The following is a 27,772-nucleotide window of genomic DNA, read 5'->3' on the forward strand; positions in this document are numbered from 1 at the left end:
TTAGGATGGGTCAAAAACAACGGTTGTGGATCGGTATAGGGTGGATTTTGGGAGGTTCAAGGGGAGTAGGGTGGTGGGAGCAGCCTATTGCAAAATCAGGATTACAATAGATATTTGGTTCCCCCCTGTATAGCATGTTAAAGATTTAAATCCATAAATCGTATGCAAAAATAACAAAAAGGTTGCTCCAACCCTGACTGTGGTGTGATGTTGCAGGTGTGGAGCCTGTCCATGCAGTGCTTACTGCATCAGTTCCCCAACGAGCACGCTCGCCAGTCCCTGTTCCGGAATCTGGGCACGGGCGTGATGCAGATCGAGGTGGGCCCGGCCAACCACATCTTTTCGTGTGGCGCCGATGGTACCATGAAGATGAGGATTCTCCCTGACCGCTTCAGCGTCAACAACGGCAACCTGAAGAACGACGTCAAGTTCATCATTTAGCTAACTAAGCACAGCCTCAGCTTGTGGTTTACGTGACCAAGACTGCCTTTGTTTGCACAAGTTACTGCAAGATGAGTGTGGAGGGACTGACTGTCTGTCTGCACAAGGAGAGGACACTCAAAAACGGACGCAAGCTTCCTCCTCTCACCAGTGATCACTTTTCTGAGGCAATCATATTGGAATCTTACATGTAGAGATGAGATCTGTGCAGTGTATGATTTGGAATGTCAGGTGTTTCTACAGTGCTCTGCATCCATTTTAAGACTGTAAAATACTGACATCCCTGCTTGCTTGAGTTGTTAAGGCCAGTTGATATAAAGCACATTATCGAATCATAAGGAATTCGCTTTGTTTGCTCATAAATAAGGTGAAATGATATGCAGTGCATAGTTTAGATCCCAGAGAGCAAGCCAAACCTTAAGTATAATATTCTGTTTAGTATTGTTGTGGTCTAGATTCAAACAGTGGTGATGTGTTCTTATAAATCTAACTCATACTGGTACTGCACCCATTTCCCCTAGGTATTGTTGAGTGGTATTTATATGAACCTTGTGTGCAATTGACCAATCAAGTGATCATTTTATTGGAGGTACACATGTAGCTTTAAGGACCCACTTATCAGGGAAACCCAATATAATTGGTCTGTTCTTCCCCTTGATTATTTTAGACAGAATGCTGTAACTATCAAGTAACACCACGTAAGCACCCTTTAGCCAATAAGAGAAAGAGAGCACTAATTTCAATGAGTGTCTTGGAATAAAACAGTTTCATACTCAACACAGCACTTTCCTCCTCCCATCCCCAAATCAACCACAAATGCATAGAGAAGTCACTTAAATTGTGGATTTACCTTTGCTAACATGAAATTGACTTTACAAACTGGTTAACTAGCTTGTCAGTGAGGATGCATTTAGACAAGCAGCCCAATTATCTTTTATCCACTAATTGGTCTTTTGACCAATCACATCTGCTAGGTATAAAAAATAATTTGGCTGCCTTAGTGGGGTACTTGTGTGGTTTGAACAATAGCTTTTTATTTTTACAAAATGCATTGCCTTCATGAAATGACCTTGTAACTTATAGATTGAATCTAGGCCCATGTATATTGTGATATCTATTATTCCCAATAACTTCACCCCCCTTGGCATACTGTCACATCTATATTTGGGGTATAAGCTGGAGAAAAGCGTTAATGACGTAGTTATTGCATTCTGTAAATAGAACAAACTACACCTCACAACTTTACTGTGATGTTTTAGCAAGTCCTGCTTTATGAAGACAATTCTGTGAAATACCAGTAATATTTATGGATTGTGTTTAAACAATAGTGCCTGATCATGATGCAGAACTGGGTTTGTTTCACTTCCTCCAGGGGCAGATATAAGAATCAAAGTACATTGATTTATGGTTAGAGCGTTGGGCCAGTAACCGAAAGGTCGGTTTCGAATCCCTGAGGTGAAAAATCGGTGTGCTCTTGAGCAAGGCACTTAACCCTAATTTCCTCCCGGGGTGCAGTACAACTATGGCTGTCCCTGTAAAACACATTTCATCACAAAGTAATTGAATAAAATCTTTAATCAACAATGCGTAGGAGATAGCATATTACACTAAGCAATTTGCTATCACAGACAAGGGATGAGTATTTACCTAGAACCATCATATACAATAGGGGTTCCATGTTTTTCTTCCTTTACACTGTGAATATGCTCAGAAAGCTAATTTTATGAATATGTTGATTAAGTCAGATAATAAAGCAACTTAAATGTACACTTGTCTGTTTGGAACCTTGATTAAAGGGTATTAAAACGTTTATCCCCGTCAGAAAGTGCATAAGATTTATTAGAAATTAGTGTAGCATGTTGCACCAAGCTAACACTTAATGTGGGTTACATTGGATTTTAGGGAAGTCAGGACACTTAACTATGCCTAATCTGGGAGCACAAATGCAATTTTAGTGAAAAAAATGTAGCACAGCAGACAGGTTCTGCTTGCCTTTTCTTCATTGCCCTGGAATACAGCAAGCATCCCCAGTTGACACTATAGTATATTGTTCATGTACAGTTTGTCCCACCTACTGCATGGCCCCATGCACCCGTCATCTGACTTGACATTCAGAATTGCACATCAGCAGCTTTGATGGCGCTATTTCATCAGCGTCAAAGTAAAAATCATGATCGCAGCCCCAGCTAACACTCAGTGTAATGTGGCTATTTGTTGAAATAGCATTAAATTATCATTTTAACTCTCATTTAGGTTATTTCACCAGATATGATGCATTGAAATCCAGGTCAAATTACTGCAACAGAAAAGGTGCAATTTGAAAAAAAACAGAAAATAACATTGTGCTGATTTATTGGCACATTGGAAAACTCTGTGGATGGTGTTAAAACAATGACGTGACTTCTGTCTTCTTTATGCACATTGGCAATTAATGCTGCTACCTCAGGTGAAACAAACACGTTAGATAACTGAGTGGTTCTCCTTTTGCTCAACCTCACAGTTTAGCATAGTCTTTAAGGATCACCTCCAGCTTCTGGCTCAGCATGATGTTCCCTCGCACTTTCAGCTTGCCTGCAAAGAACGCCTGGAAGAACAAGTACAAGTCTCAGGTCACTGAGAAAAATTATATGCTCTTACAACCCCATATTAAAATGGTCATAAGCTAAGGGCTTCCTGGAGTTACACTGAACAAAAATATCAAATTCAACAATAAGATTTACAGTTCATAAGGAAATCAGTCAATTGAAGAAAATTAATTAGGCCCTAATCTATGGATTTCACATGACTGGGAATACAGATATGAATAGGTTGGTCAGATTTGTTTTGGTAAGGTCGGATCAGAAAACCAGTCAGTATCTGGTGATTCCTTCGCATATTTGCTCAGGTTGTTGATTTGTGTGGCCTGAGGAATGTTGTCTCCTTCATTGGCATGTGTGAAGTTGATGGCTATTGGTGGGAACAGGAACACGCTGTCGTACACATCGATCCAGAGCATTCCAAATAGGCTCAACGGTGACATGTCTGGTGAGTATGCAGGCCATGGAAGGACTGGGAAATTTTCAGCTTCAAGGAATTACGATGCTGAACTGCAGTCAGGTCAACACCCTGGTGAGAACGACGAGCACGCAGCTGAACTTCCCAGAGACGGTTTCTGACAGTTTGTGCAGTAATTCTTCAGTTGTGCAAACCCATATTTATCAGCTGTCCAGGTGGCATGTCTCAGAACAACCCGCAGGTGAAGAAGCCAGATGTGGAAGTCCTGGGTTGGCGTGGTTTACACGTGGTCTGCGGTTGTGACATACTGCCAAATTCTCTAAAAATGATATTGAGACGGCTTATGGTAGAGAAATGAGCAATTCTCTTGCAACAGCTCTGGTGAACTTTCCTGTAGTCAGCATGCTAACTACACACTCCCTCAAGACATGTGGCATTGTGTTGTGTGAAGAAAAAAAATTACATTTTAGAGTGGCCTTTTATTTTCATGCCGTTTCCTCAGCTGCTTGATATGCCACACCTGTCAGGTGGATGGATTATCTTGGCAAAGGAGACATGCTCACTAACAGGGATGTCAACAAATTTGTGCACTTTTGAGAGGAGCTTTTTGCGCATATGAAAAATGTCTGGGATATTATTTCAGCACATGAAACCAACATTTTTGTTCTGTATAAAAATTAGGGAAGGGCAACTTTGATTGGGGTGGGAGCCACAAAAAATCTTTACTCATGATGAGCTGCAGTGGCACACAGGCAGTAAAAGGCTATCCTAGCCTTTTGGGGGCCCTAAGTGAAATTGTTGAAATTTGTTGTGCATCAGCAGTTTCTCAAAACTGCAACTTGTGTATTCTACCTCTCAACATTAAAATTGTTCCCTCCACCCCTCATTTTATTTTACCGAAATTGATCCGCGGGCCTACAGAAAGGAGGGCCGCCAGTTATCCATCCCTGATCTAAAGTCACAAAACAATGAAAGGTGAAATGTAGCTCATTCCTGCCAAGAAAACCCACTCTTACTGGGATGTACTTATTTTTTTTACTAAGTTTTAAAAAGCTTTGAAGTGTGAATGTGCTACACATTGGCAGTTCTCTGCTGAGTCACCTTGCAGCTTTCTACAGTGTCTCAGATGTTGCCAGGCATGTAGGCTTGGGGAAATGTCTGTACCTTCTGAGGGTTGAGTTTTCCCTGCACTACTTCCATGAAGTCATCATCAGATACAGTGATGGTCACATCGGTTTTGCCACTGTATGGGCCCTTGTGCAAGGCGCCAGCTCCAGTTTTCAAATCAATGGCTGGGGGAGAGCATAATGAAGTTATGGTTGAGGCATTAACACTATGGGCCAGTTTCCCAGATCCAGATTAAGTTTAGTAGTAGACTAAAGTGCACAATGGTAATTCTCCATCGAGAATCATTTTTAGTCCAGGACTTGGCGTAATCAGGGCCCGGGAAGCAGGCCGCATAGGTTCAACATGACGGCATTGATTGACAGGAGGGCTTGGAAAGCAACAAGGGTTCACTTACTCCACTGGGCTGCAGTGTTTCCTCCCTTGGTGATCTCCCAGCCAAACACTGCATTGACCTTCTTCACCATCTCAGCCCCTAGGTCCTTAATGCGACGGCCGATCTCAGCAAACACCAGCTCACTCTTGAGTCCCCCTGCCTAGAAGGGTTCAAAACAGGAAAACTAGTCAGAGGTCATTTCCACCTTTGGGATTTTGCATCACACAAGAAGAGTCTGACTGATGTACCTCAGGAAGAATTTGTGGGGAGCCATCTGCAGCAGCATGCAAGTCCACATAGGCACCTGACAAAACCACAGCACCGCTCTCTTTGACCTGAGGAATAAGACATAACCCAATCAATTTAACCTGGATATTCTGTATCACATGGAAAAAGGTTACTGGACTTAATTTGGGTAATTCTTTCAATCTTAATGGATCACTATTAACCTCTTGCACAACCATGATAAAACTGCTTACTTTGCACTGAATGTGAATTCGGTTTCCTTCTTTCCACATCTCAGTCTGTAGAGACTGGCCTGGTAGCACTGGCTTTACAAAGCGAACCTGAAGGATACAGTAGGAACCAGGAAAAAGTCATTTAAAAAGAGCTTATTACATTTTCAATTCTAGACATTTAGCAGACACTCTTATCCAGAGTGACTTACAGTTAGAGCACCCATCTTAAAAGTAGCTAGGTGAGACAACCACATCTCACAGTCATAAGTCAAACCTTCCTCAAAGCAGCTATCAGCAAAGTCAGTGATAGTCAAGAGCAACGGTAGGGTGTTCTTATTTTTCTTGATTAAGTGCCAAGCTCCAAAAAGATATACGGGAACTGTTAACAGTTTTGGAACCTCTAATCACGGCAATTTGACCGGTAAACTCAAGGGTACACTCGCAATGGCTGCCTGGTTTCCATGGTAATGTAGAAAGTTAACTGATGTCGCTCATGCAATTTAATATATTTTTTGTAATGTCAGTTGAGCTGACTCAAATCACAGCACAGATTGATGGGTACACTCGCAACGTCCGCCAGTTCCCCCATTATGCCATCATTGACTTGAATGGGAACGGCCGTTCTATTCAGTCTATGACGTTAAGATCCAAGATCGTGCTTCACCTTGATGGACTTGAATCTGGAGGCATCGTTGTTGGCATACTGCTTCAGCACATGCCTAGCCGCAAACCCAAAGGAGCACAGGCCATGCAGAATAGGGGATTTGAATCCTGAAAAATGGAGAGAAGAGGTCTTTAAGATTCAACACAATATCCTGCATAACACTGTGCAGTGTTTTATTCATATAAAAGAGTCAAAGCTTGGTGCCAGATCTGTTGGTGCAATCATGTCAACTCCTTGGCACTCTTCTTTTGACATGACAAGGAGTTGACACGATTGCCAAAACAGATCTGGTACCAGGTCAGAAGACTCACCTCCCATTGCTGCAAAGCTGGGGTCTATGTGGAGGGGGTTCCAGTCCCCACTCAGACGATACAAGGCAGCCTGAAAGCGTGGAATCAATGTCAAGTCACTCCTTTTAGAAATATCTTGAGTGTCGGGCTCCCGTTGAGCCATTATGGCTACTTATTTGATGCTTCAACTTTTGTAAATTCCTAACAGTTTGGGCACTAGTAGTGAAAACCAGTGTATACACTAGATGGAACAACAAACCTGGTCTCTTGTTGTGGTGTCAGTCATCACAGCATCAGGAGTTCTGTTTGGATGCGCTACTGTGCTCTGAAAGAGTGAGATTAAGTTACGTTGAAAGAAAAATAGTAAGAGTCAACCATTTTGTTCTAAAAAAAAAAAAGAAAAGAAAGAAATAATGGTAGTACTTCTGAATAGTTTGAAAGCATTGGTGTTGTTAACAGACTCCTTGTTACCATTGCTTTATCAGATGTTCTCTTTCCTCCAAAGCCACCAGCCCCCACGATGAACAGAGAGTACTGGTTGTAACACAACAGCTCTTTACCACTGTACGTGTGGACTGTGGAGAAAAACAATGTTATCTTCCAAATGGTCCTCTGTAGCTCAGTTGGTACAGCGTGGTGCTTGCAATGCCAGGACAGTGGACTTCAAATGTGTGCAGATGATGAAGTCGCTTTGGATAAAAGTGCCTGCTAAATAGCTTTTTTTTTTTACACCAATAATGAAACTTTTTAAAAAAAAATAAAAAAATTACATTCCACAGGAGAAAATAAAATATTCTTTCAAGTTTCTCTGAAAGAATCTTTAGACTGCATGTGTTCAATTTCCTTCCTTTAATATCAGGTCCATAACTAATTGTTAAAGTTCCTCTGCTATTTCTTTGCTCGTCTCATTCAATCCTGTGGAACGTCACTTATAAACCCTTTACTCTACCACACTAATTCTCAGGGACAAGGAAGTAAGCTTAACAAAACTAACCATCCAGGAGAATGACTGCGCCAGATCCTTTGTCCAACACATCTGCGATTCTAGCCTGAGACGTCAGTGTTCCTGCAAATGCAGACAAATTATTTTCAATAACAGGCTTTTGTAAACAGAAAATGTTGTTCTCAGAGATACTTCTGTAATGGGCACACATACCGGAGGTGGGTAATGGTTGGAAAAGCTCCAGATACTGCTCTCCATGCAACAACTGAGTGACAATATCAGAATGAACAAAGGTGAGTAAATTGGTTATGGTGACAATAGCAGTTTCAGTTAGTCTTTGCTCCAAGCAAAATAAACATGTATTATTTACCCACTAAATTAAATGTGTGAGAACAGCAACAGTTGCTTGCCACTTCGGTATGGGATGAGTTCTGAGTTTACTGCATCTATTTTCTATATAATGAATATAAAACTGTAAATTCTACTGTACTTGGGGAAATAAAGATGATTGGGATTGTTTCCTGGAGCTTTTACCCTGGTGAAGTCAAAGTTGAGTCCAGGCACGGAACCTAGCCCTCCGTCCATCATGGCCGCCTGGGAGGGGATGACCCCGAAGGTGGGCAGACAGCTAAAGTCCTCGTGGCCCTCGTACAGGAACTTGAGGTGGTCGTCATCCTTGGTGGACATGCCCACTCCTAGGGCGTACAGGATGCACTGAGTTTGGGAGTAGCTGAAGGTCGACTCCGGAAGCTTCTGTCCCACCGCCTCCAGCTGAAGGGGAAGCACAGCGACAATCAGCACAGAACGAAGTGGACACAAGCCATGTCGTTTACTAAGCATGCCTTTAGGTAGAACCAGGCCCCGTAGGTCAGCTAGGGATACATTGACATCAGCCAGCCAGGGACTGTTTGATTTGGAGACATGGCCCCTTGGTGTCAAAGACACTCCAAACAGATATCTTTGAAGACATGGCCCAGAGAGCATCATTATGGGACCATCTGTCACCAACATGCATGACGTCACGTCATTCCAGCCTAGTACTGTTGACCTCCCCACTCACAGGACTGATCCCAGATGCAGCAGTAGCCATAGCGCTGGTGGGGTTGGGGGCAATTCCCTCATCAGTCTCCACTCTTGACAGCACCTCCACCAATGTGGCCACGGACTCTAAAAAAAAAAAATGGGATAAGAGGAGATTCATTATATTCACTCAATAAGGACGTTGCGGAACAAAGACGGCCAAAAGTCCTCTAATAAGGTACAAATGAGGAGCACTACAAAGTCATGGTAATGAGGCACTCCTCTGGAGGCTGCCACCCCCATGCTGCTGCACATCCAAGGGCAAGCCGAGGGAGGAGAGAATAATGAACCCTTGTCATGTTCTCTTCTGTGTCTGACCCAAAGGCGCTCCGCTCGATACTGTACTGTGCTCTTCATTCAAAGACGAGGGGGAAATACCAGTGGTGGAGTTGACATTGTGTCATAACAGCACAAGCCAATGAGTTTGTTCACTTCTCTTAGAGGTTTGATCCCTGGTCAGCCACTCAGTTTACACTGCAGACCTTTTCCCATGAAATTGGTTGTTATTACAACACCAAAAGAGTTCCAGCATTTACTGCAGGTGGACTATTGAGTGTTTCACTGACACCTACCTAGTCAGTAATTTTCTGCATTTTATACTATTGTCCAAAAAAAGGTTCAATTCAATACATCTGTGTATAAGTCAATGACTAATATCTGTAATGTATCTGACAGAGGCAAAATATGCCAGCATAGGTGTTCAGTCTAAGGGCTGCTTGACTTGGTTACCATTGATGTTGGCAGGTTTGGTGGCATTGGTGAAGTCACAGATGTTGTCCCACTGGTCTCGTACAGTCTCAGGAAACATGCCCTGGTTCTTCTTCCTCACAATGCGGCCCTGTGAACGCTCCCAGCGCACTACACAAAACACATTGATGGAAAATATTGTAGAACGGTGAAAATACTCCCAAATGAGAATAATAAATTCAACTCACATTTTCCAATCCAGCCAGCACCAACCTTAACAGGGAGAGAACATTAACAGAATAATCAGGAAGGATTGGGAGTAAGGCGACACAGTTAAAGGCATAAGTGAACATTTCATACAGTTCTCAAACAAACCTCGAACAGGCCTCCATTTTCCTGACACTGGTCATGAGACAGCCACAGAACTAGGGGCGCCACGTATTCTGCTTTCAAGGACTCACACAGAACTACGACAAAAAAAAGCTACATGTTAAGTTGCTAATAACATGAAAAGGTATGCACATTGTGGGGATATGCTGGTATATCCATATATATTTTTTAATCTTCATAAACCATAGGACAGGGGTGTCGAACTCATTCCACAGAGGGCCGAGTGTCCGCAGATCTGTTTTTTCCTCTCAATGAAGACCTAAACAACCAGGTGAGGGGAGTTCCATACTAATTAGTGACCTTAATTCAGCAATCAAGTACAAGGGAGGAGTGAAAACGCGAGACACTCGGCCCTCCGTGGAATGAGTTTGACACACATGTCCTACAGTTTAAGATACTTTTTTTTTTTTTATACCAGCAAAGGGGACCGTATCACACAACTTTCATATGGGATATGAAAAGGACATCACGTGGCAGACACCAGAGAAGAAAATCACAGATGTCAGCCAAGCCCACCAAAGCAATCTACGACACCTCATTAAATGCCCAACCCATAAATAAACGTCATTTGTCAGAACGCATGATTAATCTCAGTGTTTACTCAGTTTGTGAGTGCACTAGTTTGACAAACTTTAGTAACACATTTACATGTCAATATTACATGATGCAACAGTGCTCGACTTAGGCAGATCACTAGAGCAGAGTACCGGCACCTCAAATGTTTTCTCCTGCTTGAGTTCCTGTATTAAACTGGGTGGTTTGAGCCCTGAATGCTGATTGGCTGAAAGCCATGGTATATCAGACCGTATACCACAGGTATGCCAAAAATATGTATTTTTACTGCTCTAATTACGTTGGTACCCAGTTTGTAATAGCAATAAGGCACCTCTGGGATTTGTGGTATATTGCCAATATACACCACGGCTCTGGGCTGTATCCAGGCACACCATGTTCAGTCGCACATAAGAACAGCCCTTAGCCGTGGTATATCGGCCATATACCACAACCCCTCAGGCCTTATTGCTTTAATAGAATATTAACTCAAAAGTATGTAGAGCTCCTGCATCTAAACAATACCGGCACCCACAATGAGTACAGGCACCCATCAGTACATGCCAAGCACTGGTAACTCATCGCAATATTACACTACAGATCAACTAAAATCATTGAGTCTTAATGAAATGACCCAGTAATGTGTGCTGCTCAGCCTGTTCAGAGCCGTTCCTCAGCAGCTCCTCTGACCTGGGGGCATAACAGTCTCTGTGAGGCGCGAGCCTGCGGTCGGGGCGATGGTGTTGCAGTGGATGTTGTACTTTTGGCCCTCGATGGCTAGGGTGTTGGCCAATCCCAGCAGACCCAGCTTCGCCGCGCTATAGTTCGCCTGCCCAAAATTGCCATAGATGCCAGCAGCCGATGAAGTCATGATGATCCTGGGAACAGACAGGGCACCGTGGCACGTTGATTCAACACTGTGCACTGAATTAGACTGAAGCGCCAAGGCCGTTTCAGGCACGTGGCAATAACAATAGTTAAGAAACCCATCCGCTTCACTACCTGTCAAACGCTAACAACCACCTAAAAACTATTCTAGAACATTTGAAGACTGTTTTCTCACGTATTCTTAGTGCCGAAGCTGCAAATCAAGGGGTATCATAAGGATGATTTCTCAACGTTAATTTAAGACAGGGTCCACCTGTGCGCAAACCTGAAACAGCTCTGTACTCCGCACCGGCCATTACCCAACTGAAACAGCTCTGTACTCCGCACCGGCCATTACCCAACTGAAACAGCTCTGTACTCCGCACCGGCCATTACCCAACTGAAACAGCTCTGTACTCCGCACCGGCCATTACCCAACTGAAACAGCTCTGTACTCCGCACCGGCCATTACCTAACTGTTTGGAGTGTGTTCAGTATGAGAGCTGGATTAATTGAATGTACAAAAGGAATTCTGAATCCCTAGGCACTGCTTATGAGCTGAAATTATTGAGTGGGTCAAGGGGTTCTCAAAGTTTTTGGGCCCGGGGACCGAGTCATCAGGGACCCCCCTCATAATCAGAACAACTTGAGTGAGATAAAAAAAAAAATTGCATGCAGGGAGTTTTACTAGGACTTTGGCAGTACATGTCCTGACAAACCAAGTCCAGAGCAGGAACATTTTAAAGGCCCATCCCTTGGCATGGGTTGCAAATTTTGCCATTTTCAAGCAAATTTCCTGCAATTCTGCACAATTTGTCATTGGGAATTTTGTTGTATGGAGTTGGGGGCCAACTCCCTGTGAGCCAACCAGGCCCATGTAGGCCAGAGTTGAGAACAGAAATTGGCGTCTAGCCGCAACCCCCTGAAGTACCTCCACGGACCCCACTTTAAAAACCCCTGGAAAAGATGACAGCAAAGCAGTGGTGAGAATTCTATCCAGGCTATCAGAAGGCAATTACCATGTTGCTTATTCCTATCCAATCCACACTGATCTACAGGACTGCAGAGCCTGCTCTAGGGTACGATTTGGGATTCAGCAGAACAGTCAGCTCTACTTCCTTTTACATAGGCAACATGGTGCTGGGTCTGACCCTTGACATCACCTCCCAAACTTCTGCTTCTTCATGTGGTTCCAGGCAGCTCTAGTGACCATGAAGGACCCTCTCAGGTGGACTCTATGGATGAGGTCTGAAATACAAGCAAATGTATTTATAAAAGGCCTTTTTACATCAGCCGTTGTCACAGTGCTGTACAGAAACCCAGCCTAAAAACACAAACAGCAAGCAATGCAGGTGTAGAAGCACGGTGGCTGGGAAAAACTCCCTAGAAAAGGCCAGAACCAGGAAGAAACCTAGAAAGGAACCAGGCTCAAATAATGCATTACAGTAACTATGTAGAGGTTATCCTGTTCTTGCAAATTACTACTCAGACTGTATTTGTCATTCATTTCTCTACGCTAAAGTCCTTGGAATTAAAGCTCTTCTCCAGCCTGATAGACATTTACTATTCATTCCATATGACTGTTTAATATGCAATATTCTCCTTCCGTGATGATTGACAGAATGAATGTGTACTCAGAAATAAACTCCTTACCCCAATCCAAATCACTCGTTCTGCCAAAGGAACGATCCCGAAGTATCCTTGAAATCAATAAAACAGGATGTTGTTCACTTTGGCCTCTATTCTATTATATACACATTGAGTAAAATTGAATAGTTTTCTATGTCACATATCCATCTGAAACACTACAGTTTAGTTTATTTTGTAAAAAAGTGATCAAATCTGATTAAAAGGATTTAGATAAATCACATTCTTACCCAGCATTATTAACAACAATATCTGGAAAAGATAAGCAACAGGTCTGTTTAAATCAAAATTCTTATCACCAAATCATGTACTGTAAGATGCCAAAACAAACCATTTGCACAATCAAGCCTGAACATACAATGCATTCGGAAAGTATTCAGACCCCTTGACTTTTGTAACAGCCTTATTCAGACCCCCCCCACCCCCAAAAAAACAATGATAAAGCAAAAACAGGTTAAATGCTTGCAAATGTATATAACATAACTGAAATACCTTATTTACATAAGTATTCAGACCCTTTGCTATGAGGCTTCAAATTGAGCTCAGGTGCATCCTGTTACCAGTCATCATCCTTGATGTTTCTACAACTTGATTGGAGTCCACCTGTGGTAAATTAAATTGATTGGACATGATTTGGTAAGGCACACATCTCTCTATATATGAAGGTCACACAGTTGACAGTGCATGTCAGAGCAAAAACCAAGCCATGAGGTCGAAGAATTGTCCGTAGAGCTCAGAGACAGGATTGTGTGGAGGCACAGATCTGAGGAAGGGTACCAAAAAATGTCTGCAGCATTGAAGGTCCCCAAGAAATCAGTTCTCCAGCCATGTTAAATGGAAGAAGTTTGGAACCACTAAGACTCTTCCTAGAGCTAGCAGCCCGGCCAGTCTGAGCAATCAGAGAAGAGCCTTGGTCACCTCCCTGACGAAGAATCCAATGGTCACTGACAGAGCTCTCGAGTTTCTCTGTGCAGATGGGAGAACCTTCCAGATGGACAACCATCACTGCAGCACTCCACCAATCAGGCCTATATGGTAGAGTGGCCAGAGGGAAGCCACATGACAGTCCCCTTGAAGTTAGCCAAAAGGCACCCAAAAGACTCTCAGAAAATGAGAAACAAGATTCGCTGGGCTAATAACCTAAATCTAACTCTTTGACCTGAATGCCAAGCATCACATCTGGAGGAGACTTGGCACCATTCCTAGAGTGAAGCATGGTGGTGGCAGCAGCATCATGCTATGGGGATGTTTTTCCAGTGGCAGGGACTGGGAGACTGATCAGGCTCGAGGGAAAGATGAACAGAGAAAAGTACAGAGATCCTTGATGAAAATCTGCTCCAGAGTGCTCAGAACCTCAGGCTGGGGCGAAGGTTCACCTTCCAACAGGACAACCCTAAGCACACAGTCAAGACAACACAGGAGTGGCTTCTGGACAAGTCTCTGAATGTCCTTGAGTGGTCCAGCGAGAGGCCGGACTTGAACATCTCTGAAGAGAACCTGAAAATAGCTGTGCAGCGACGCTCCACATCCAACCTGACAGAACTTGAGGGGATCTGCAAAGAACAGCACACCTGCATTTGGCGAGTTTTTCCCCAAACTTGTAGCATCATACCCAAGAAGACAATGCTGTAACATAATAAAAATGTTTTAATAAGGTCCAAGAGTCTGAATATTTTCCAAATGCACTGTATAATCATGCTTGACTTACCATCAGCCATGCTATGTTTAAATGTGCATTGTGTTATTGGTTTTAAAACAAGGAAAACAGTTGTCTAAATACGCACCTATTCGCCCAAAAGCATCCAGGGCAGTCTGGATCAATTTCTCACCATCTTCTACAGAATCTGTGGGGCAAACATGAGAATAAACCTCCAAAATGCCTAACCAAGGTGTGATGGTGGCAAAGAAACTCTGGGAAGAAAGAAACCAGTCTATGCTCTTCTGGGTGGCCAGGTAAAAAAGGGAAACGTCAAACAGTAGACAAATGTGCATGGCTCCTTTTCACAGCTGATATAATGCTCCTAAACAGTTCTGGACGTCTACAGTCGTAGTTTCATTGAGGGCTCAAAAAAAAACATAAGGAAGTAAAATTGGGCAATGGAAGGACGGTTTTTGAGACTATCAAGGCTGTGATTTTGCCCTGTAACCTGCCCACATAGCCTTGAACCTAACTTCAGATTACAGGGCTCTAGACAGGATTTGGAAGGTTGGCCACGCAAGACTCTTGAACCATGTGCAAAAGTTCAAATGAGTTAGATAACTTGGTCCATCTACCCACCATAGTTAGCCACTGCTTTGCCTCCCTTGGCTTTTATCTCTTCCACGACTTTATCAGCAGCATTGGAGCTCTTCCCTCCCCCTTTAATATCTCCTCCAAGGTCATTAACTGCGTGCAGAGAAAAGATAAACAATTAAACCAATAACTAAGCATTGAACAGTATATTTTCTGTATAGTTGCCAGCTTATTTAAAATGTACATCTTAAAAAAATATACATTCACAATACTTACCAACTACTGAGGCACCCCTCACACCAAAAGCCAATGCATATTCTCTCCCAAGTCCTATGGAAACAAGTTTCAGTTAATACTTGGTCAAATGAAAATGTAAAATAAGACTTACGGTTGCGGCAAAGTGTCCAACACAGTACATGTTGTATTCATGCGTGGATGGGATACTGGGCATTTTGTTGCAAGAATGCCCTCACATAAGGTATCTGGAATTAGCGAAATGTACTTTGTCCTGTGTGGCCGAGCGATATCAGATTCAAGTATAAAGTGTTGCAACAATGACAGCAATGGGTAACTTGCTCCAGTAACTTAGCAAGCTGGCTACTTTCTGACATTGCGCATAGCCACCAAGCACTACTATTGGTTAGGAAAGCTAGTTAGTTAGCCACGGTTGCTACCAGACAAATAAGAATACGCCTGGCAATAATCCTTACAATGGATTCACAACCATGTCAACCACCACTAAAACACAACACCACCTTGCACAACGTAACGTTAGCAAATAACAAGATGAGCATATCCCAATGAAGCTAGCTATGTTAGCAAAAGATAGCAGTCATTTACCTCCACCGGCCCCAGTGACAATAACAACTTTCCCGTCGAAAACCAAAGGCACAGACATGATGAAGTAGTTCTGGATTTTAACTTTGTGTCCAGATTCAAAACTGTGCTGGTAGTATGCGAAGACAGCAGGGCAACAACTAGAATGTTAACAGCTATCAGGGTGAACTTTGCCTTACTTCCGCAAGAGGGGCGCTGGGTAATCAAAGGTAACAACAACCAATCACAGAGATCCAAGTACAAACCATCATAAATCCAAGATAATTTAACCTGTTAATTACTTAAATGTCCTCTGATGAAAAGTGCTTACGTCTTGAGCTGAACCTTTTGCTATAATGATCCAGTGCTTATTTGATGCACAAATGAATTAAAATTATAGGCATCGGATGCACAAAAAAAAAAAGAAGCTTGTCAAACAAATGTCACAACTCTCCAAACCATTGTGGATGGCACGGCATTGTCATTGAGTTCTCCAAGCAAACAAAATATATCTTAAGAAGGTTGTAGCCTAATTTAATACTAGGCTCAACATAAGTGATGGTGACCCTGCTCTGACTCTGGCCAATAAGACATACAGGTGAGTTAATAGGCTATAGTCTAGGCTATAGTTCGAAAATTACATTGAGGATCACTTTTTAAAGGGCTCCTCAATCATGGATAGGTAAATTCGTGACATACAACTAAGGCTGCAGCACTACCAGCCAAATCACTTTGTTTGAGTGAGGAAGAATTATGACAATTTAGTGGGCGTTTGACTGACTCAACTTGGACTGATACATACTTGCAATTGTATGCCTTCAGCATTTTGCATTATTATGAGAAAATCAATGAAAAGCAGTGGGAGCATTTAAATGTCCTTTCATTGTTTTTCTCAAATTAAAAACCACAGCTTCACAAAGCCAATATCTCTAGTCTGTTCACATAGCCTACCATGTCATAGGGCCTATATGAAGTTAATCAAATGAAATCATTGATCACACCTGTCTCTGATCATATATGGCAAAAATAGCCTAGACATGTTTTGGGTCAAGGTTTGAGGATACAGACCAAACCAGAAGCACCCTTATTCCAAAATTGAACTAGATGTCCAAGTGGGGCCTAAGTATAATAAATGACTGCTTACCCTGGGCAAGCAATCCATGCCTTGTGTTGTGTGCAAGACACACACAGGTCAATGATGATGGATGTGATTGCTTAACTTGGATGTGAGATCTTCAAGAGTAAATTACCCTGCCCATTAAAATAGCCTACAGTATTGCCGATTAGTATGGTTGGAAATATTATTTCATTACATCTTAAAGTTTGTCTATAGGCATAATCACCCAAAAAGCAGAAGTCAAAAGCTTTTCTCATATAAACATGCAGGCAATATAAGATGAGTTGTCCAAACAGAAGAAACAAGCCCATTGGGAAATATTCCAGGAACTTGATGAATGTTATGTAATAGTGAGTTGGAAAGATTTATATGTTGTTCCTATGTTAGAAAGTCTAAAGAGGCCGTAATATTTACCCCCCAACAAAAGCCTAGAAATGTGCAAAACTTTCCCAAACTGCTTCAATGCAGCCATGCTTTAACCCAGGAATCTATCATCGGGAACCGCAGCCGTTCGACAAATGTGATCTAAAGGCTATTTCATCTAGTACACCTGATCCAACTGTAGTTGGCTACTTGAATCAGGTGTGCTAGTGTTGGAATAGATGACATAGCCCATGTGAAAGTGCTGGCTGAGTGTAATGACACGTCACGTGTACCGGTTCGGGAAACATTGTTTTAACCATAACACTATGGAAATAATGGTGAGTAACACGAATGTATCACTTTTCGAATCAAAACATGAAGAGCAGCCTAAGGTGACCTGCTTCTGCGGCGCGCGTGTCATGACACGCGCAGCCGTGCAGAGACCATTCTCTCCCCTGGTGTATGGGCAGGCTATCAGACACCACGGAGGCTTCGATGTAGATGCAATGTGAAGAAGGGATTATTATCACTTGTCATTTATTCAGCAAAGTAACTGCAGTTTATGAATATATTATGCCTGTCGTATGTAACCTATAGAATATACATGTATTTTTTAGAGACAATCCGTTCAATGGGGATGTCTGGCGCAGCCTATGGACCATTATGATTAGAATATTGGACTTGGATTGGATTGATGTGTACTATGTACCATGTTCCTTTTCATTCTCTTATTATTTCAGTCTGATTAAAATGACGGACCGAATATCTGACTAGGCATCTTGCCACAAGGAAATGTGACATATCAGCATTTGTATTTTTGACAGAAATGTTAAAAGGTAACGGCGGAATGATCACGAGCGACTGTCTAGAAACACCTCTTCAGCAACATTATTTTATTAAACATTTTTATGATAATATTATTTTTGCTATGCTCTATTGCGCATGCGTGCTGGCCGGGACGCTGTCACCACGCTTCGCTACATTATTGCGTGATTTAGCCTGTATGGGAGGAAAGTGAAGAAAACAGAACATTAAAATGCATAGGCAAAGTGGTCTGACGGCAGCGGAAGGATTTACTTGTAATCCTTAAAAATACGTTGTGCCAACGAAGAATGTCAGGGACATCAAATGTAGAATCTGCTGAAGGAGTAGTCTCCAAAGTTAAAGTCAAAAAGCAGATCAAGACTATCGTGAAGGATTTGGAGACCATACTGGGAGACTTGAGGGATGTAGCCAAGGAACTCAAAGAGGTTAGTGGAATATGTTTCCTATGTCTGGCTTATGTTTTTTATTTTTTTATTTGAGATGAACATTGTTTTGTTTTAATGCAGGTATGTTTAGGGTATAGATTTTTTACTGATTGGAAAAAAGATTGTTCTATAATAAACATCTGAAGGCTCAGATATAATTAAGTCCATGGCCTGTGCATTGCCCTTTCGTATGTGACCACATATCTTATCAGTGAACATGAAAGACATATAGGACACGTTGTATGTGCGAAGGATGACAACGCAGCTGCGCCTTAGTGCGAACACTGGGCTTTGATAATTTAAGTGCAAACATGTATCATGATTAATCACGTGTAGTTCACCGGTATGGTTTTGCATTGCATTTCATCATCTAAATGCAGTCTAGCCTACTGTTTTTATTATAATTGTCTCCTGTCAAATTATACAGCAGCTCTCTTCTCTCTCTTCTTGTTACAGTATCAGGATTGTGTCAGCGCTGTCATTGTGTCTAAGTGATATACACTTGTTAGGAATATCAATTTTAGAGCATTCATTCATTTAACTCATACTATATTTGTTTTCTGTTGATTTCACACATTGATCCTTGTGGTCTTCCATTGTCCCTATAATGACACGCAATCTAACCTGCTTTGACGCGTGGATGTAGCCTACCTAGATGTTTGTACGAAAGGAACTGTCCGGCCTGCTGGTCCTGAAATACCCACCCTTACACGACAGGTTGTCACTTTAGATGAAACCTACACTGTTCTTCTTAATTGATGGATGTAATGGATGGATACATGACACACATTTCCTCTGACATAATGCTGCTCTTTCAACATTTTTAACAAGTATTTGAATTAAACACAATGTTATAGAAACATCAATCTGGGGCGGAAGGTAGCCTAGTGGTTAGAGCGTCGATCTAACCCAAAGGTTGCTAGATCGATTCCCTGAACTTACAAGGTAAAAATCTATTCTTCTGCCCCAGAAAAAGGCAGTTAACCCACTGTTCCTAGGCCGCCATTGTAAATAATATTTTTTTTCTTAACTGACTTGCTTAGTTAAATAAAGGTTAAATAAGAAATAAAACATACAAATCAATATTCTATTTAGGAGAGTGTGCACTACTAAAACAACCCACCTCGGGGATTGTCAGTTCATTGTCAAAGCCAATGTTTCAGTAAATCCCATTTAGATGCAGTATTTATCTAGTGCAACTCACACACTTGAATTATTGGATTCAAGCCTATGTTTAAGAGGAGCTGAACCCAGATACTTGGCACAGAGAGAACCATCATGCCCCTAAGCATGTTGCAATGGATACTGTGACTCTCTTTTGTGTCCCACTAAATGATCCATTTAAGACTGCGTGGAGATTTCCCTCTACATGAGCTTTTTACCCAAACCTCAGTTTTATATTACATTAAATGTGGATATGCTGATATTACTTCACTAGCGTCAATTACTGTAAAATATAATGACTTTTAAAATGGTATACTATGTGGATACTGTTCGCAGATATGGTTTGGCAACGTATTGGCTACCACTGAAATGTGAAATGATAGGCAACTTATACCATAGGCCTTAATTAGTAGGTATTGTGTCAGTAATAGATTACAAAATAACAAGTCATTTCAGACTCTCTCCATAATAGTGTTGAACATTGTGTATTTTATACATGCACATACACATAGAGTAATCAAGGTTTATTTCTACTCAAAACTAGTAAACATACCTAAGGGAAGATGTAGTCATTTGCTACAAAGAGATGTCTTTGCAATTTTCACTGCCTGTCATGTAGGTATATTATTATCACCTCAACCATGAATGTATGGAGGGGCCAAGTATGTGCTTTCAACAATTTCAATTTCATCTTATTATGTCCAACATGTGCAAGAGCATACTCACAGAATTCATTCTTATATAAACTGATCATGTATGTTATCAAGTTAGTATTGCTATAGCCGGAGGGTCTTACTTATGATTTAGAGTCTTCATACAGTTTGGTGTGTGTTCTTTTCATTGGACTATCATGGGTAGTTTCTAGTTTGCCCTTACCTTACAAATACACGTCTAGCAAATTAATTAATCAAACACAACCTGCAATTAATCAGAGAATACTGTGTAATATTGTTGTATTGCATGCGAATCTGGCTTGAGAGGACCATATGTCTACAAAGTTATTAGAATAATGAATTAGTTTAAATGCCAAATGAAGCAGTTTTTATTTCCATATCAAATCATTTCTGGTAACAATTAAGTACCTTACTGTGTAAAATTGTCAAAAAGAAACAAAAATAGCTTCTCAGCAATGAGCAATTTCTCAAGCAAAAATGTTGCTAGGACTGTCTGCGATTGGTCTGCGTGGGGAGGGGAAACGGAAGACAAGCTGTTATTGGAAGAGGTTTGAAACTCTCTTATTGGTCTATTAACTAACTAACCACCTGGTGATGTCACCAGGCAGGCCAAAACTCCATCCCACCAAAACAGGCTGAAATTTCAGGCAGACTTTTCAAACAGCTCCTACACTAGAATGACATTATTATAATTTTCACAATTTCACAATATTATTCCAACCACATAGTGTGGAAATATACATTATATACAGTGCCTTCAAAAAGTTTTTTTCTCACCCATCTACCCCCAATACCGTATAATGCACATTTATTGAAAATTAAATACAGAAATATCTAATTTACATACAGTACCATTCAAAAGTTTGGATACACCTACTCTTTCAAGGGATTTTCTTTATTTTTTACATTGTAGAATAATAGTGAAGACATCAAAATGATGAAATAACACATATGGAATCATGTAGTAACCAAAAAAGTATATATCAAAATATATTTGAGATTTTAAATTCTTCAACGTAGCCACCCTTTTACCATGACGACAGCTTTGCACACTCTTGGTATTCTCTCAACCAGCTTTATGAGGAATGCTTTTCCAACAGTCTTGAAGGAGTTCTCACATATGCTGAGCACTCAATGGCTGCTTTTCCTTCACTCTGCGGTCCAACTCATCCCAAACCATCTCAATTGGGTTGAGGTCGGGTAAGTGTGAAGGCCAGATAATCTGATGCAGCACTCCATCGCTCTCTTTCTTGGTAAAATAGCCCTTACACAACCTGGAGGTGTATTTTGGGTCATTGCCCTGTTGAAAAACAAATGATAGTCCCACTAATCGCAAACCAGATGGGATGGCGTATCGCTGCAGAATGCTGTGGTAGCCATGCTGGTTAAGTGTGCCTTGAATTCTAAATAAATCCCTGACAGTGTCACCAGCAAAGCACCATCACACCATAACAACTCCTCCTCTACGATTCACTTTGGGAACCACACATGCGGAGATAATCCATTCACCTACTCTGCGTCTCACAAAGACACGCCTGTTGGAACCAAACATTTCAAATTTGGACACATCCGACCAAAGGACAGATTTCCACTGGTCTAATGTCCATTGCTGGTGTTTCTTGGCCCACGCAAGTCTCTTATTATTGGTGTCCTTGAGTAGTGGTTTCTTTGCAGCAATTTGACCATGAAGGCCTGATTCATGCAGTCTCCTCTGAACAGTTGATGTTGAGATGTATCTGTTACTTGAACTCTGTGAAGCATTTATTTGGGCTGAAATCTGAGGCTGGAAACTCTAATGAACTTATCCTCTGCAGCAGAGGTAACTCTGGGTCTTCCTTTCCTGTGGCGGTCCTCATGAGAGCTAGCTTCATCATAGCGCTTGATGGTTTTTGCGACTGCACGTGAATAAACTTTCAAAGTTCTTGACATTTTCCAGATTGACTGACCTTCATGTCTTAAGGTAATGATGGACTGTCGTTTCTCTTTGCTTATTTGAGCTGTTCTTGTCATAATATGGACTTGGTCTTTTACCAAATAGGGCTATCTTCTGTATACCACCCCTACCTTGTCACAACACAACTAATTGGCTCATTAAGAAGGAAAGAAATTCCACAAATGAGCTTTTAACAAGGTTAATTGAAATGCAATTCAGGTGACTACCTCATGAAGCTGGTTGAGAGAATGCCAAGAGTGTGCAAAGCTGTCCTCAAGGCAAAGGTTGGCTACTTTGAAGAATCTCAAATATAAAAAAATATTTTGATTTCTTTAACACTTCTTATGCTACTACATGATTCCATGTGTCATTTTATAGTTCGATGTCTTCACTATTATTCTACAATGTAGAAAATAGTACAAATAAAGAAAAACTCTGGAACGAGTAGGTGTGTCCAAACTTTTAACTGTAAGTATACATGTTAGAATCACCATTGCCAGCGATTACAGCTGGGAGTCCTTCTGGGTACCTTTTTAAGAGCTTTGCACACCTGGATTGCACAATATTAGTACTTATTTTCCAAACTCTTTCAAGTTGGGTGTTGACCATTGCTAAACACCCATTTTCAAGTCTTGCCATAGATTTTCAAGACGATTTGAGTCAAAACTGTAAGTAGGCCACTCAGGAACATTCAATGTCGTCTTGGTAAAGAACTCCATTGTATATTTGGCCTTGTGTTTTTGGTTATTGTCCTGCTGAAAAGTGAATTTGTCTCCCAGTGTCTATTGGAAGGCAGACTGAACCAGGTTTTCCTCTAGGATTTTACCTGTGCTTAGCTCTATTCCGTTTCTTTTTATCCTAAAAAAAATCCCTGGTCCTTGTTGATGGCAAGCATACCCATAACATGATGCAGCCACCACCATGCTTGAAAATCTGAAGAGTGGTACTCAGTGATGTGCTATGTTGGATTTGCCCAAAACATAACACTTTGTATTCAGGACATAAAGTTAATTTCTTTGCCACACCTTTTTCAGTATTACTTTAGTGCCTTATTGCAAACATAATTATTTCTTTCTGTAGAGGCTTCCTTCTTTTCATTCTGTCATTTTGGTTAGTATTGTGAAGTAAATACAATGCTGTTGATCCATCCTCAGCCTCATATCACAGCAATTAAACTCTGTAACTGTTTTAAAGTCACCATTGGCCTCATGGTGAAATCTCTGAGCGGTTTCCTTCCTCTCCGCATGCGGAGTTAGGAAGGACGCCTGTTTCTTTGTAGTGACTGGGGGTATTGATGAACCATCCAAAGTGTAATTAATAACTTCACCATGCTCAAAGGGATATTCAGTGTCTGCTTTATGATTTTTACCCATCTACCAATATGTGCCCTTCTTTGCGAGGCATTGGGAAAACCTCCCTGGTCTTTGTGGTTGGATCTGTGTTTGAAATTCACTGCAAATCTGAGGGACCTTATAATTGTATGTGTGGGGTACAGAGATGAGGTAGTCATTCAAAAATCATGTTAAACACTACAATTGCACACAGAGTGAATCCATGTCGCTTATTATGTCATTTGTTAGGCAAATGTTTACTCCTGAACTTATTATAACAAAGGGGTTGAATACTTATTGACTCAAAAAAAGATCAACTTTGTAAAAATGTCTAAAAACAAAATTCCACTTGAACATTACGGGGTATTGTGTGTAGGCCAGTGACACAAAATCTCAATTTAATCTATTTTAAATTCAACACAACAAAATGTGGAAAATGTGTGAATACTTTCTGAAGGCACTGTAAAACAAGTTTTTGACTGCAGTGGGCCTTTATAACGCCCTAGAGTCGATGTACACGTCTATGTCTCATTCTACCGCATCCACCAATGACGGCCTTCCGCATCTTTGGTGGAAGGTGGCCGAGCTACAGCGGTGTTTGTCAGACCTTGAGACATCCCAAAAATTGGTCTTCTCACGAAAACGTTTGCAGTAGCGTCCAAACTGTTTGGCTACATATGAATATGCCTCTATGAAAAGGTGAGACTCTCACGAACACATACACGTTGGTTGTTTTGCTGACAGGTGTATAAAATTGAGGGCAACAGCCATGTAATCTCCATAGACAAACATTGGCAGTAGAATGACCATACTGAAGAGCTCAATTACTTTTAATGTGGCACAGTCTTAGGATGCCACCTTTACAACAAGTCAGTTCGTCAAATGTCTGTCCTGCTATAGCAGCCCCGGTCAACTGTAAGTGCTGTTATTGTGAAGTGGAAACGTCTAGGAGCAATAAAGACTCAGCCGAGAGTTAAAGCACGTAGTGCGTAAAAATAGTCCGTCCTCAGTTGTAGCACTCACTACAGAGTTCCAAATTGCCTCTGAAAGCAACATCATCTATTCGTCGGGAGCTTCATTAAGTGGGATTCCATGGTAGAGCAGCCGCACACAAATCTAAGATCAGCATGCGCAATGCCTGCGTCGGCTGGAGTGGTGTAAAGCTCGCCGCCATTGGACTCAGTGGAAAGGCGCTCTCTGGAGTGAAGAATCACGCTTCACCATCTGACAGTCCGACAGACGTATCTGGGTTTGGCAGATGCCAGGAGAACGCTACCTGCCCCAATGTAAACTGCCAACTGTAAAGTTTGGTGGATGAGGAATAATTATCTGGGGCTGTTTTTTATTGTTCTGTCTAGGCCCCTTAGTTCCAGTGAAGGGAAATCGTAACGTTACAGCATACCTGTGCTTAGCTCTATTCCGACATTCTAGACAAGTCTGTGCTTCCATCTTTGTGGCATCAGTTTGGGGAAGTCTCTTTCCTGTTTCAGCATGACAATGCCCCCGTGCACAAAGCGAGGTCCATACAGAAATGGTTTGTCGAGATCAGTGTGGAAAAACTTGACTGGCCTGCACAAAGCCCTGACCTCAACCCCATCGAACACCTTTGGGATGGATTGGAATGCCGACTGTGAGCCAAGCCTAATCGCCCAACGTCAGTGCCCAACCTCACTGATACTCTTGTGGCTGAAAGGAAGCAAGTCCCTGCAGCAATGATCCAACATCTAGTGGAAAACCTTTCCAGAAGAATGGATAGCATAGGGGGGGGCAACTCCATATTAATGCCCATGATTTTGGAATGAGATGTTAGACGAGCAGGTGTCCACATACCTTTGGTCATGTAGTGTATATCTATATGGAAGTAGTTCAGTGCAAAAGAAAAATGGGGTAAATATGGGTAAAAAAAATTACAAATAATTTCCGTATCTTTCTTATATCTCTCAGCTATAGGACAGGCACTTTAAAACAAAATTCCTTTGCACACATTTTTTGGACTATGTATGAACCTGTTATTCAGTGTGTTTCTATGGGCTGATAGCAGTATGGCCAAATTCAATGTTTGATCAAATATTTTTTTTATATACAGTATACATATATTTTTTTGTTATATACCTAAAGGGTTCCTAAAACTCAAAATCAAATGGGTAAATGATCCTTGGTATGACCATCTTAAAACAATTCCATATGTTAGCCTAGTAGACGCCCCCTCCCCCTGCCTAACTATTTACTAGCCAGGTTGCACAACAACAAGTGCTTCACACAGTAACAATTTGGCTGCTGCTGTATTTTCTACTCTATTAGTCTGTTATATTTCTTTGTCTGTCAAACTAAATATGTACTGTCCTCCTTTTCCTTTTCTCTTGGTGCAGGTTGTGCATGAGATCGACTCCCTCACGTGTGACCTACAGCTGGAGGAGGAGATGACAGACAGTTCAAAGACAGACACCCTGAACAGCAGCTCTAGCAGCACCACCACCACCACCACAGCCTCCAGCATCGACAAGATCAAGATCGCCATCTTTAGGCCCCCGTCTGTCAGCCACGCCATCCTGACCGTGATGAAGAAGCCCCACCCTCCGCTGCCCCCTCCCAGGCTGACACCTATCAAAGCAGAGGAGCACAACAAGAACCCACTATCAGGGAGCCTACTAGCCAAGGCTAACGGGACTCTTATGCGTAATGGTGTTTTCCCAGGGAAGCCAAACAGAGACTTATCGTGTTGCATCTCTAATAGTACAAAGGAAGAGAGAGGACTTATGCCTATGCCTTTGCTACGGCACGAAAAGACCAAATGCCCCCAGGCAACGCGGGAGAGGGTCCGATTCAGTGAAAAGGTCCAGTATCACGGGTACTGCCCTGACTGTGACCTGCAATATGACGTTGACAACACAGATATGCACTTACAGACAGAATTTACTGATGACATGAGCCCTGTCCATCAGTGTTCCTCCTCCTCACCACCATCCCAGCTCATGTTAGAAAATGGCGGTCTAAGTGTCAGCCATAGTTTCCCTCCTACAAAACTGCCTTGTGTGCCTCATTCTAACCCTTCCCTGAAACCACAGAAAACCATCCTTCGAAAATCAACCACCACAACGGTTTGATGTTAATCACCCTTAATTTAAATATTTCTAAATAATTTATAGTGTTTTCTATTTCATGAGCACTTTCTACTCCAGTCAAACGTGGATTATCTAAACGATGAGGAAAAAAGAGCGCTAGAAGACGTGGCCATGAGCTCAGAAATGCACAAGGAGAGAATGAACGGTGAGGTGAGTGAGTGGCAGCTAACAACTGTCCTGCTAGTGTAAGGGTTTGGCAGGATTGGTTTGAGAGATGTGAAGTAACATTGTATCACGTTTTTTTAAGGGATTTTTTAGAAACAAGAAGCTGTGTTAGAACATTTATGCTCTGGGTTAAACAACAAATCAAGCTTGCCTCAAATCCGACCGCTGACCCAGATTCTACAGTACACCTCTGTGTATAGGGCTGAGACAGTAATACAATGATGGCATATAGTATCTTTTGTCACCTGATATTGATTCACTGCCATACTTCACTTCTTGAGATGGGGAGGGTGTCACACTACTGAATCTATAGCAACATCTACTGGTGGCTTAGGTTATAGGAAGATGTCAAATAAATATAGTCACATTGAGTTTAGCTTGCGAAGACGAACCATGTCAAATCTCCCATGGTGGACTGAACAGACACTATTCGAAAGTGTTTAACCTCAGATGTTTTGAGGTTAAATCTTAGTTAGATGTATTACCATTCAACATATGTTGGTATTTTAATCTTAATTTACCATACATTTATAGAACTGTAATTAAACAGTAGTGGCTGTGTGTGGGTGCTTTATTATGTTATCGTGTCATTCAGAAAGGAATGATCAAAAGGGTATGAAAGCATTTCAGTGCTTTGGAAGGGAAGAAATTAGGCATACCCTGGAGGTGGATGGAAATAGTAGCACCTCCTACTAGCAAGCCTTCTAATGAGCAGGATTAGGCTATTACTGTGCCGATAACACTATTTCATACTGCCTTTGTACCAACACAAATGTTGACAATGCTCTAAAGTAGACATGGGAAAGCGATGTGTGTGTAAAATGTGTGTGAGTCTGTGGGAACAAAGACAAAAAAGTGGGATGTGAACGCTGCTGAGATTCAATGTCTTTGCTCTCATGGACAAGCTTACTAACCCGCATTCAACATTTAGATAGGGATTGGTGCTTATTCAAGCATTTTAAATAAACAGAAACATGAAAAAATGTAACAAACATGAGGAATGCCATGAAGGATGTAGCGATATCAGCTTATGCCCTGCAGGCTTGCTTCGCCTGGTCGCATTGTGGATGAGATTAGTAAAAAACATTTT

At 41.7% G+C, this 27,772-nt stretch overlaps 3 protein-coding genes across 8 annotated transcripts in view; 2 read left to right on the forward strand and 1 right to left on the reverse strand.

Annotated features, from left to right (window-relative positions):
• Window positions 1-2,206, forward strand: part of LOC139410621 (dmX-like protein 1) — a 60,492-nt gene extending 58,286 nt beyond the window's left edge. For all 6 annotated transcript variants that reach the window (XM_071155941.1, XM_071155937.1, XM_071155942.1 and 3 more), the window contains one exon: window positions 217-2,206. In XM_071155941.1, the coding sequence (XP_071012042.1) occupies window positions 217-441 (225 nt within the window). In that variant the 3' untranslated portion in view covers window positions 442-2,206. The remainder of the gene's footprint in view (window positions 1-216) is intronic.
• A 565-nt stretch (window positions 2,207-2,771) lies between these two features.
• On the reverse strand, window positions 2,772-15,799 carry LOC139410622 (hydroxysteroid (17-beta) dehydrogenase 4). Its single transcript, XM_071155945.1, has 24 exons — window positions 15,588-15,799; window positions 15,024-15,077; window positions 14,793-14,900; window positions 14,299-14,358; window positions 12,745-12,766; window positions 12,521-12,567; window positions 12,031-12,115; window positions 10,691-10,878; window positions 9,434-9,525; window positions 9,307-9,331; window positions 9,101-9,229; window positions 8,352-8,458; window positions 7,826-8,062; window positions 7,505-7,556; window positions 7,343-7,414; window positions 6,820-6,923; window positions 6,608-6,673; window positions 6,370-6,439; window positions 6,059-6,165; window positions 5,416-5,502; window positions 5,185-5,271; window positions 4,958-5,096; window positions 4,600-4,727; window positions 2,772-3,025 (listed from the first exon to the last, which is right to left on the reverse strand). The coding sequence occupies exons 1-24, from the start codon at window positions 15,643-15,645 to the stop codon at window positions 2,936-2,938; spliced, it is 2,214 nt and encodes a 737-aa protein (XP_071012046.1). The 5' UTR covers window positions 15,646-15,799; the 3' UTR covers window positions 2,772-2,935.
• Window positions 15,800-18,155: 2,356 nt separating this feature from the next.
• Window positions 18,156-26,499, forward strand: LOC139411910 (protein Largen-like). The gene is made up of 2 exons (XM_071158664.1): window positions 18,156-18,293; window positions 25,765-26,499. The coding sequence occupies exons 1-2, from the start codon at window positions 18,156-18,158 to the stop codon at window positions 26,497-26,499; spliced, it is 873 nt and encodes a 290-aa protein (XP_071014765.1).
• Window positions 26,500-27,772: the final 1,273 nt, after the last annotated feature.

This window comes from Oncorhynchus clarkii, chromosome 6, assembly GCF_045791955.1.
Source record: "Oncorhynchus clarkii lewisi isolate Uvic-CL-2024 chromosome 6, UVic_Ocla_1.0, whole genome shotgun sequence".
Classification (NCBI taxonomy): domain Eukaryota; kingdom Metazoa; phylum Chordata; class Actinopteri; order Salmoniformes; family Salmonidae; genus Oncorhynchus; species Oncorhynchus clarkii.